Source organism: Candoia aspera, chromosome 2 (genome assembly GCF_035149785.1).
Source record: "Candoia aspera isolate rCanAsp1 chromosome 2, rCanAsp1.hap2, whole genome shotgun sequence".
Classification (NCBI taxonomy): Eukaryota; Metazoa; Chordata; class Lepidosauria; order Squamata; family Boidae; genus Candoia; species Candoia aspera.
The window spans coordinates 23992067-24004389 of record NC_086154.1 but is presented as its reverse complement, the minus strand read 5'-3'; the positions used below and the strand labels follow the sequence as shown (position 1 = coordinate 24004389).

The 12323-nt window shown below is 50.1% G+C and overlaps 1 protein-coding gene across 1 annotated transcript; it reads left to right on the top strand.

Moving 5' to 3' along the window:
* Positions 1–2336: 2336 nt before the first annotated feature.
* On the top strand, positions 2337–5951 carry FEZF2 (FEZ family zinc finger 2). The gene is made up of 4 exons (XM_063296415.1): positions 2337–3224; positions 3741–3875; positions 4043–4175; positions 5695–5951. The coding sequence occupies exons 1-4, from the start codon at positions 2337–2339 to the stop codon at positions 5949–5951; spliced, it is 1413 nt and encodes a 470-aa protein (XP_063152485.1).
* The last annotated feature ends 6372 nt before the right edge of the window (positions 5952–12323 follow it).

Sequence of the window (12323 nt, the reverse complement as noted above, 5' to 3'; positions counted from 1 at the left end):
CTACTAAAGTCCTTTACTGTTTAAAACTTCAGGCAGATCCTGTCTGCTCGGAGCGTCAGCCGCTGTTGTGAAAGGTGTCCAGGATCTGAGAACAAAACGGGGTGGGTGGGGGGGGCGGGGGAGTGGGGACGACTGGGTCTCCCCTTGCTCCTTTCTCTTCTCTCCCCCCAGAAATTGGTGATGTGGTCGGCGCTTCCTCTCCAGGGGCTGGTTGTGCTCCTCAGGTGAAAGCGCGAGACTGCAAACAGCCGCTCGATCCGGAAGGCGGCCGGCCTTTTGCCACCTTTTGTTAGCGCTACGAAAAGCGGAATTCTTCCGAAATATCCTTCCCTTTAAAAAAACCACTGAAAAATTAAGAGAGAGAGAAAAGGAGGGCAGACAGTATTCAGGCCTTACTTTACCTACGGCGGAAGCCTTCTTTTTCCCCCTTCCTTTCTCTCCCACTCCCTTCCCAATAATCCTTCTCTTTATTGTTGAAACAGAAAATCAGGTGCCACGCAGTGCTTTAGAATCTCTCCTATTGAAGGAGGCTTGAGGCAGCTCTAAACCGCGGGGAGGGGGCTGAATCACCCCCACCCACTAGGGAGAAACGGGACAGCCCCCACCCACAAGGTGGAACGTGGACAATCCCCCCCCCCGCACATACAAATATATTAACGTTTCTAGCTCTCTCTGTTCCCTCCCTCTCAGATTTTTTTCACCTCCTTTGATAATGGCAAACTTCCCTATTTGAAGTTGAGAGAGAAAAAGAAAAAAAACACCTCACGAGCGTTATTAGGGTTTTTTAAAGGGGAACAAATATCACACACACAAAGAAAAAGAACACAAGAAAAAAGGGAGGGGGTGCCACTGTCACTCCGCTCAGTTTCTATCCTGCACTTTGAGGAAAGGGGACTCTCCGCCCCAGTGAAAACCCCATTTCGCTATCGAAATATCTTGGCCTCTGTTTGTTTGTTTACTGTTTGTTTGTTTGCTGGTTTGACTGGATCCGTTCGTCTTTTGGCAAAAGCAGGTGGCCGGTCTATAGAAACGCAAGACTTTGGGCGCCAGCCTTCAGCGGCGTTTAATTCGTATTTACGCCTCCAGGACCTAATTAAAGGAACGGCTCTTGGTCGAGGCGCGCTCCAAAGCCGGGAGGCGGGCCGGCCAGTCCTAAACTGCGACTGGATTTTCCCGGCCGAGATCTCTTTTTGCAAGAGATCTAATGGAAAGGCGCGCTGTCCCGATTGAACAGGGAGCGAGAACTCGACTCCCGAACCCTTGTTCCTCTTCCCTCCTCCTTTCCCACTTTTGGTTAAAATAAATACAGCTCCGCTCGCCGCTTCTGGGCGGCTTTTCTCGCTGCACGATTTGCTTGGCGCCCAACTTGCGAATCGCACTTTCCGTCTTAATTTGCCACATGCAAAACGACTCTTCGGCGTTTGCAAGTCGCTCCCCCCTCCCCGACACCCATCCCCCATCCCTTCTTCCCTTTGGAACGGCTCTCGCACAAGAAATCCAGGGTGTGCCTTAAATTGGAAAGGGGGGGGGTGGAGTTCCTTTATTCTCTTCACCCCTCCCATCCGTCCAGACCTGGGCTGAACGTTTGGCTGGGGAAAGAAACCCTCGCCCGCTTTCTTCCTCCCTCTTGCTTCCCGCCTGCCTGCACGGTGGCCAAAATCCCGTGTCACTCGGCTTGAAGTGACTTCATGTGATGTCAGCTTGAAATGCCAGAGACGCTCGGGAAGATGCTTGCTATCCAGGTCTGACCGTGCGGCCACACTGCGGGGCTCGGATGCGTCGGGCAAAGGTAACTCACCCCAGGCCAGGCTGCCCCTCCTCCTTTCCCCCTCCGCCCCACCGTCTCTCGGGGTCATACCATCACTTTTAAGCGAAAGAGGTCGGGGGGTAGGCTGGGGTGGGGAACCTGCCTCCCTTTCTACCCCCCCCCCCACCGCCCGCCCCCTCAAAAACCCAGGCCAGGCCATCTCCGCTCCACATGGAAAGGCTGCGGAGTTTGCTGGCGACTTTTTCTGGCGCGCGCTCTGCTGAATGAGCAGCGGTCTGTTCCCCCTGCACGCAGTCGATTCATTTGAATGTAAATGGGAGGAGGAGATGCTGGGATGGGGGAACGGTCGAGCGAGAGAAAGAAAGAAAGAAAACGGGCGCTTATTAAATTGACTTGTCTGCAATACTGAGCTGCGGACCAAGCCGAATCGGGCTTGACTTCTCCGCTTTTTCTTCTTCCCGGTTATTCGTCCTGTTGCTCTTGGTGCCTGTGAATTTTATGGGCGACCTCCGGCTGCTGATCCCCACCTCCGCTGTCCTTCCCCTTCCTTCCCGTTCTCCGCGTAGAGATGGCCTCGTCGGCTTCGCTGGAGACGGTCATGCCTCCCGCCTGCATCCGGACCGGAGCCGCCAACCCCGCCAAGAGCCTGGCCTTCTCCATCGAGCGGATCATGGCCAAGGGCTCGGAGCCCCACCACAAACCAGCCGCCGCCGCCTTCGAGGCGAGGCGGAGCGAGTCTCCTGCCAAGAAGCTGCTAAGCCTCTGCTCTCCCCTGCCCGGCGTGATCCCAGTCCAGCCGCTGCCCGCCTACGAGGTGCCCTCCAAGGCGCTCCTCAACTACTCGGAGCTCTGGAAAGGAAGCTTGCGGCATTGCGGCGCCGCGGCGCTGGGCGGCTCGACGGGAGCCTTCTGCAAGAGCAACTGCAGCGCGTGCTGCAAAGGGGAGCTCCCGCCTCCGCCGCCCCTGGGCCAAGCCGCCTTGCCGGCCGCCGGCCGGGTGATCAAGCCCCAGGTCATCCACCAGACTCTGGCCCTGCCGGCCAACGGATCTAGCCTCTACTACTTCAATTGCCTGGATTCTTCCTCCTACCACCCGTCGGAGATCCTTCAGGGCCAGCTCTTCGCCTCCGGCCTCCTGCATTCCCCCAACCCGGCCGCCGCCGCCGCCGCCGCCGCCGCCCTGTCCGCGCACCAGAAACTCTTCCTGTTGGAAAATGCCAAGTTGGCCGCCCTGGCCCCGCCGGAGAAGTTTCCCAACCCCCAGTATTCCCACAAGGAGCGCCTCCCGGGGCAGCTGGACCAGGTGATGAAGGAGAACGCCAGCCTGGCCGGCGAGAGGCCCAGTGGGAAAGCCCACCACGCCAAGCTGAGCAGCGGGTCAGGCGCGGGAGGCGGCGGAGGCGGCACCTCGGCCGATGGGAAACCCAAAAACTTCACCTGCGAAGTGTGCGGCAAGGTACGAGGCGCTTTCTCCGTTTTAACGGGAAGGGAGGGCCATCCCTAGGCTTCTCCGTCACTCCTCCTGTGACCCGCACTAGCCATTCGTAATTATTACGCGGTTGTGCTGCGAACTGAATTGGGGCTCTCCGCGCCCGGCTCCTGCTTTGATCCGCCAGGCCACTCTGTCCAAAACGTCCCCCCCCCCCACCGCGCGCTCCCCGTCCTGATCGCCTTGCGGTCTTCGAAGGCCGGGCGGTTTATAAACCGCCAATAGAATAAACAAACAAATCCCCGCGCTCCTAGCTGGGTCGCCTAAGGCTGGCACCGCAGCAGCGTTTCTGGTCCCGTTTTACAGGGGGTGGGAGGCGGTCCCGAGGTTAAGAGGAGGAGAGATCGTGGTCCAAGGGCGCTGAAACGAAACCACTGACCAAGCCTTGCAGCCGCCTTCGGGCCGGCCCGTTTAGAGAGGCTAAAGGTGGCGAGAGCTCCGCTCTGGGGCCTAAAAAGTTCCCCGCCTTGTCTTTCTTCGTAGGTGTTCAACGCCCATTATAACCTAACCCGGCACATGCCTGTTCACACCGGAGCCAGGCCCTTCGTGTGCAAAGTTTGTGGGAAAGGTTTCCGCCAGGCCAGCACGCTCTGTAGGCATAAAATCATCCATACGCAGGTACGCTGGGTCTTGGAAGAGATACCCGTCCGATTGGTGTGTATTTCCGTTTCCTTAAAAAAGGAAGGGAAATTGGGTAAGTGCCACGCTTTCTCGGCGATGGTCTCGAAGGCAAAAACGCGATGAGTAATTTTAGAGCAGCCGCTAATTGTCCTTTCCATCAACAGGAAAAACCCCACAAGTGCAATCAATGTGGGAAAGCCTTCAACAGGAGTTCCACGTTAAACACTCACATTAGGATCCATGCCGGCTACAAACCATTCGTGTGTGAATTTTGTGGCAAAGGATTTCATCAAAAAGGTATTTGGACCAGGCGATGTTCTTGTCCTCTGCGTGGGCATCGACTCATTTAAATCGTGGAAGAGATAATCTGGGGAGGTGGGGGTGGAGGCGTTGTTAAGAATTATTACAATTCTTTTTCGAAAGAAAAAGCTAGTTTGCCTTTGCGCCGTATATTTTTCTTAACTGGAAGAAACAAATTCGTTCTTGGAGAACACCGAGTTAAAAACGGGAGAGCGGTGTGTTTTGTGGGGAGCATAGAAGAATGTTGCGGAAAGAATTTCCCACCGGTTTTTAAGCGTCTGGTCAAGTTTCTGCTCCCAGCCGGGACGAAGGTTCTTTACAGAAGTTTGCGAACCTTCCGCATAGAATCTTGCGGGTCTCCCGCATTCCAGAAAGCAGCGGCGGAATTGGGCGGACTTTGAGGCTACCAGGAGGCGACCCCTCAAACGTCCTGCGGGGAGGGGGGCTTACCCTGGGCTGCAACGAAAGGCTAGTTCAATCCTGTCACTTGTCATTAAAGCTTGTTAAAGTGAATTCAGTCCTCTTAGGGCACAATCCAGCCAGAATGAAAGCACTTCGAAAGATAATAATAATAATGATAATGATAACAACAACTCCTTTGATGTCAATGAGAGAGTTAAAGCCATGTTTCCGGGCATCCCGGTTAAATCAAGCAGATGTCAAAGTGCTGAACTTGGGCTGGATCGTGTCCTTCGCCTGAAACTGGTAGACCGTGACTTTTGGGGAGGGCGCCGCTGGAAGTAGCTCGCCGGTGGCTTTTTCGTTTTTGTTTTCTTTCGCCGTTCCCAAACTCCACATAGTCTCCTAAACGGGAGGAGTTTGGGAAAATAAACTTCCGAAAGAGCCGAGCACGATTCCTCCCCGAATGGCTAGCAATTCCTCTCGCTTTCAACGGCACAGTTTGTAAGTTTGAGGTGTCGCGTTCCGGTCCCCCCCTCGCCGGTCCCCGTCCAGGTTCTCCCATTTGCTCTGGGTCAGGAGGCTGACCCGGCCTCTAATTTTTTAATTCGTTAGTGGCATCTCGGCGTGGCCGTGACACAGATTGAGTTTGACAACTTCTTGACTGTCCCTTGCAGGACACTTTCTAATGAACTCGTGCAAGAGAAGCGCTTGCCCGCAACGCCGGGGAAGTCGCGCCCAAGGAAGCGGGGTGGGGGAAGCAGCTGCCGCCGGCACAAGGCGCCGAGCTCGCAGCCGCCTGCATCCTCAGAGCCGCGGGCACTTCTGACACGCCCTCCTTTACCTTCGGAGGGAAAGAGGACCGGCGAATTAACGATCCAGGGGCTGACTTGGCTCGCTTGAACGTGGGTTTTTGCTTGCTTGCTTGCTTGCTTTTTGGTGCGGCCCCGGCGCCTTGGTTCCGGTCTTGCGAACCCGGAAGGCCGGTCAGCTCAGGAACCAAGCGAAGCGTCTCCGCTGGTGAAAGGCCGCCCCTCCTTCTTGAAACGACTCTGCCGCTTTCCAACGTTTCTCTCTCCCTTTCTGTCCCTCCCTCGCTCCCTGCTTCTTCCGACAGGGAACTACAAAAACCACAAGCTGACCCACAGCGGCGAGAAGCAGTACAAGTGCAGCGTCTGCAGCAAAGCCTTCCACCAGATTTATAACCTAACCTTCCACATGCACACGCACAACGACAAGAAGCCCTTCACGTGCCTCACCTGCGGAAAAGGCTTCTGCCGGAACTTTGATTTAAAGAAACACGTGCGGAAGCTGCACGACCCGGCCGCCGCCGCGCCTTCCGCCAAAGAGCTCTCTCGGACCGGACCGAGCTAGAAATGCCGGAGCGCACCTCCCGCGCTCGGCCCGGCCAGCGAGGCGGCGGTCTTGCTCGGCCAGCCAAGACTTGGAGCGCTCGAAAGGCCGGGAAAGGACCGGGGTTTTGGTATGCGTGTCAAAAAAAAAAAGGATGCATATAAATACATATGTATAGGGGACTTTTCACCTTTCACACATATCCTTGGAGAAGGAAGGAAGGAAGGAAGGAAGGAAGGAAGGAAGGAAGGAAATAAAAACAATTTAATACTCCGTTGCTGCTACGGATTCCAGGAGTGTTTCCAGGACTGTAAAGACAAAACACACCGGCCGATTGGTTAACAAAATATGTATATAGAGGACTGTAAAATTAAATTTTAATGTCCACTCGATAATTAAGGAATATATCATCTACGAGGCAATAAAAATCGGTTAATGTGCGTCTTATTTCCGGGTCCCCCCAGAGATACATTTGTTAAAGAAGTAATACAATTCTACTTCCAATTTTTTATTGTTGTTGTTGTTGTTGTTATTACTAATGGCAATAATAGGTAGGGGAAGATAGGTAGGGGAAGTATAGGTAGTATAGGTAGGGGAAGAATCCAAAGGCTACTCTCCCGCCCTCAAGGCCTGGAAAAAAATCTTCCCCTCTGCGTTTCCGGGGCGCTCTTCCCCCCACCCCCGGCTCCCTTTCCAGTAGAAGGTTTTGCCCCAAGTAGTATCTCAACAAAAGAGGAGCTGAGTTTCCGAAGCAGTCGCGTGACGTCGAGTTCGTGTGTAAACCAGACCGATCCGAAGCGAAAGGGTAAAGAGGAGTGACTGGGCAAGGGTTCCCAGCAGAGGGTGGGGCTAGGAGAAGCCGCCTCCCTCCCCACCGCCGTCGGGGACTTTTGAGGAGGGGGGCTTCTTCCAGCCCTTTCTGCAACGATGCCCCCCAGGCCGCTCTATTGAACGGGGCTCTTTTGCATCGCATCTTAAACTAGCCGAAGTGAGGGGGAACCGGTGAGCCGAGACGGAGCGGCAGGCGAGGAACGAGGAGCAAAGGGACCGCTTCTCTCGCCGCTGGAAAGGGCCTGGTTGGGCCCGGCCTCTCTCCCGGCCTCGGGCGGGACCAGCGCGTAGTGGCGAGGACAGGCGGAGGCCCATCCCAGAGGCGGCCAGGACGCCTCCCCGGCGGGCGATTCCGGACAAGCCAACCGCATTTGCTGTTTTAGGGGGCGCGTTGGCCAAAGAGAGAGCGACTTCGCAGCCTCTCCGAGCTTGGCTTATTCCCCTCTTAATTGGGGGAAATGTGAATAGCCCGATTTATTTACTTATTTGTTTGTTAAAGTGCAGAGGAAGTCAGACATTCTGGCTTCGAGCAGATCACCGACGGCAACCTGCGAACGCAAAATCGGGGCCCTCCCTCTCCGCCCCCACCCCCCCGGCGTCTGCCACTAACACCCACCACTAGTTCCTTCCTGGGTGGGTGGGTTGCGGGGAGGACCGTGTTTTTGTTTTTATTTTCTCGTCGTCGGGTTAGAAAAGAAACAGCTTCTCAGCTCGATGGCTTCCTTCCATCCGTGGTTGGGGAGGGGGGACACGGGTGGGGGAGGGATGGGAGACGATTATTTTTTAAAGTGGATATTCATCTCGAAATTGGAAGCTATAATATGCCACCTTCTGGTCTCCCTCAATTAAGTCCTTTTTTCTAAAAAGCGACTTCTCTGAATGTCGCCGTTGTTGTTATCATCATCACGATCACCACCATCGTTCTAATCCCCGAACGCTGAGGAAACGATCTCATGCTTGCTTTTCGAGTAATGACCCAAATTAAGAGAGGAAACACAGACCCTTCAAACCTATTATATTAATCATGTAATCATCCACAGCAGGCTCCAGAAATCGTCATTTAAAAAAAAAAAAATCAAGGAAAGGATGCTTGGCTGCCTCCTGGTTCTCGCCAAGCCTCCTAATGCGCTGATGGCTATTCTGCCCACAAGATCAGCACCCGGCGCCCACGCAATTCCCGTCGCTCCTGCCCGGCGGCCAAGGACAGCGGGAATTAAGCTGGACACCCTGGTGTCTGGGGACGACGTCGTCGGGACTGTTCAGCTTTGCTCTGCTTAATTGAGTGGTTAAATGCTGAGAAGCGACCAAGTTTAATGGAGGACCGTTCCGAGCTAGCAGCGGGCAAGGCCGCTTCGCTCCGGGTCCTTCGGCGGCTGCAGGCGGCCGTATCAGCCACGGAGGGAAAGTAAGTTTGAAGAGGGGTTGCGAAGGTCCGTTCAACTGCCAGGACTTTGATGCTACGCCAGTCAGTCAAGTCCAAGTTAGCACAACAGAAAGGCAACGCAAATAAGCACCCCCTCCCAAAGTTAAAAACAAAAAAAAATCCAACACCTCCTTATAAAGTTTGGTTAAGGGAAAGGAAACCCCATGGGTTTTGAATGAAAATTCCCCACCAGGGAAAATAATGTACAAGTATCCCTGTCTATCTTTACCTCTGCTGCTTCGTTTCCAGGCCTTTGATTTGTGTTAACATTTTCTAGATAAAAAGCACCACCCCAAGACTTCAGGTCCAGCAACATTATTTTCTTCTCCTACTCTTGCTTATTATTTCTCTTTTGCTACAACTTTGTGTTCCCATCAATACCTCACTCCCAAAATTAAATATTCCTAGCATCGCCCAGTAACTAATCTCATTCACCTTAATTTTTCATTCATTTCTCATTTATCAGAAATCATCACTTATAGGCAATCAAAACTCCCAAAACTTTTCCTCAGACTCTTTAATGCCAGCCTCACCTGGCACTACAGATGAGGAAAATAACTGTTTCTTCTGAGTCCTTCCAGTTGTTTCGGGGTGGGGTGGGGAGACACCTCCACTGCTTGTCTCCTAGCTATTTAATCCACCTATGTAAACTGCTTTCTGCTGCAGGGAAACTTCACGACCTTTATTTACGATGGTGGAGATGATCTTTTGCATGCTTCTACAGGGAGGTGCATTGATGCTGACCTGAATCAAATATCCAAGTGGATGTAAAAAATTTCAGTTTAGGGATGGATGGATGGATGGATGGATGATTTTTTTTTCTTAATTTGCTTGTTTGATCAGTCATATAATAGATAACTGATCACCCTTCAGCCTTGTGAAGCAGCATAATGACAGGATTCCCTTCTCAAGCAGTTGCTTTTCCATGCTTTTCTTAGGAGAGAGCTAAACTGGATTTGCTGTTTTAAAGGCATCACATTCCTCCAATGTCATTTCTGTTATTGCATATATTATGTGACCTTGCTGGAAACTGGTGTTAATGTGGCAATGGACAATAGAGATCTGACTGAGTAGAGAAAATAATGGCAACGGCTCGAGATCAGGGGTAGGCAACAAGAACATTAAGATCAGCAGGACGCTCCACCTTGAAAAATGTTTAAGCATGGTGGGTTTCGATCTAAATGGCATGGTTAGAATGCCTCTCAGAAATAACCCAAAGGAAAATACATATTGGGCTATATACTGTAGGGCATCCCAGTCTGATTCTTGGGGCCTCATTAATAATAATTCTGCCTCAGGAATGCTGTCTTTGCCTCTGGCTCTGCTTGATGGACCTCAGAATTCTAGTTAAAAGCATGAAGTCCATCTTTCAAAAAGCTACAGTCTATCCTCCTTTTCTGAGACGTTTGCCCTGTTCTTTAATTATCAGTTTTGTAAAAGACTATTCAAGATTGTTTGGGGCAGAATGCATCTGTAATTACCATATTCCGACTTAGTCAACTATTCCATATCTGCTTCTTGATCAAATGGTCAAACGGGATAATTTGAGTGGCAATTTAAGAATCTGTGATGTCATGAGATGCAATAAAATAAAACAGGCTGCCACAATAAGCAGGGCAGAAAAAGACAAGATTAGACAACGTACACCAGATATTTCTTAATGACATTAACTTCCAGAAAGAGAACCGTTTCCTGTTCAGAGCATCCTTTGATCTCTTCATCAGAATGGTTTAGAGCCTTGCAACTCATTCCTTCTACCAATTCAAATCTCTGCTACCAATTGTTACTGTACCTGCACTTTAAGCAAATGAGGAAAAGAAAGTACTTTTGTTTCCCAAAAGAAAAAAAAAAGTGCTTTTGGAATTGTGTTTAAAGATATATGGACTCAAAGCTTTATTTTTATTATCCAACATGCTATTCTGTATATATTTACTGTAAAAGTAAGTTGCATTTAATTGAATGGGACTTGTCCCTCACCAGTGTACAGGGAGCTGTTTCCCATCTGTTCCTTGTAGCAGATGCAATCAGTAACTTATTAGTGATAATCAGAATACGGTTTACTGTATCTTTCCAAAGGTACTAATTTTAAATAGAGAAACAGCTCCTCAAAGTCCCATGCACTCATCCAGATAGGTTGCAATTTACACTATCATGCAAAATACTTACTGAAAGCTTTCAGCTTGTTCACCTTAAAGTACAGCTTCTATAAATTTCTCTTTTGATTCCTCAAGGGTGCTCATTTCTTTATACTGGGAATGCAGGACCTGTGATCCTCTAAATCAGTGTTTCTCAACCTTGGCAACTTTAAGACAAGCAGACTTCAACTCCCTGTGCTGGCTGGGGAATTCTGGGAATTGAAGTCCACACATCTTAAAGTTGCCAAGGTTGAGAAACCCTGGTCTAAATGTTAGTGAATGATAGTTTCCAGTATTCTTCATCCTTAGCAAAGCTGGCTGGGGCTGCTAGGAACTGCACTTTAGTTAGGGTTAGCTACCATATCTGGGCTACAAAACCCCAGATGACCAGTACAGTAGATGGCAGTAAGAAGTTAGACTTTTCTCTGTTTCACTGATGCCTTCTAGTGGTTGTCTAGATTTTTGCAGCCCAGCTATATACCCTTAGTTTGACCACATTTGGAGAGCCATGCACACCCCACCGCCTGCTTTGTAGAGGGAGATGTAGTGTTGAACTCAAGGGCAACTTTCACAGTTCATATTAGGTTGGGACCCATACTAGGGTAGCCCTCTGGAAAATATTTGCCAGTGCTGCTAAGCAACTATTTTTAAAAAGATGCAGCAGTTCAAGTTTGACAGCTCTAGATTTACCTTTAAATCTTGAAAGGATTTTGATTTTGACTTTACAGTGAAACCCTCTCCAACAAACTTGTTAGTCAGTGCATTATCTCTCTCTCTGTGTGTGTGTGTGTGTAAAATACAATATTAATGCATTTTATTTATACAGGATTTTAGAAAACATCTTCCTGTGTGTATTTTTTACTCTGCAAAAGGAACTCTCATGATCCCCTGGATTATTTTAAGGGATAAAGTGCCAGTTTCTATGCAGTCCTCAGTATAAAAATATGGATTTTTATCAGAACAACAAGCCTAGCTCAGTGGCAACATTCCCATTAACGGCAATAAAGCCAGGGTATTGCATCTGGAAAGTTGGCTGGCAATTTGGAAGCCTGCATTTGGAAACCTTTTAGAGTTCCAGGAGGTGCTACTCCAGCATTTTCTGCTTCATGACGGTCTGAAAAAGGATAACTTGTTCTGTATTTTTTAACACCAAGTCCTCGTCTCTGTTACACCTGGTAAGGTGATATTTCACATGGGGCTATAATTGCAGAAACTCAGACTGAATGCAGATGCTTCAGTCACAATAGGAAAGATCAGGCAGTGCCTACCTCATCACACTGAGCAACAACTGGAGAAAGTGGGATATTTTAATCATGCCTATTCTAGCGTGGGCACATTACCATTTCATCTATAGGAGACATCCCCAAAATGTGTTCATGGCTCACACGTAGTCTTAGATATTCTTCTAGGCTAGGGATGGGGAAGTCTTCTTCTCTTGGGATCTGCAGTACCACAGTTGAGACTGGTTGGTATCTGGACTGGAGATAAAAACCTGAGTTAAATAGTTGGGTAAAGCCAGAACCAAAAATGTGCAAACTTGGCAAAAGGGGCTGAGGGCCATGTAAAACTAGACATCATTAACAGCTATTAATCTATCCTCAGATGCCTTCATTTTGCTCCAAAGTTACTGTCCCAGCTGACCTCTTTAAAAGGTTCTTTGAATACTAACTTAAAAATTAAATAAAACACTGGCATGCTGAAAAGCAAAACACCAGCTTTCCAGCAATGCCTTTGCTCCCAGTCCAAACCCCACTGGAATGGTGGAGATCATCCCTGCAGTGGGACTGGCTTCTAGTATTTTGTGACTCGCCACACCTCCCTTGGCCAGTCATTTTATGAAAAAAGCAAGTCTCCGCTACCCACCACTCTGGAAGTGCCTCCACCACATGTTCTCAAAACTTCAGTTGGGCTCCCAGCTCCAAAAGGCTATCTACCTGTAAACCAAAGTGAGGTCTTCATCTGATTTGCAGGCTATTCCTTTTACATTTTTGCTGTACTTTTCCA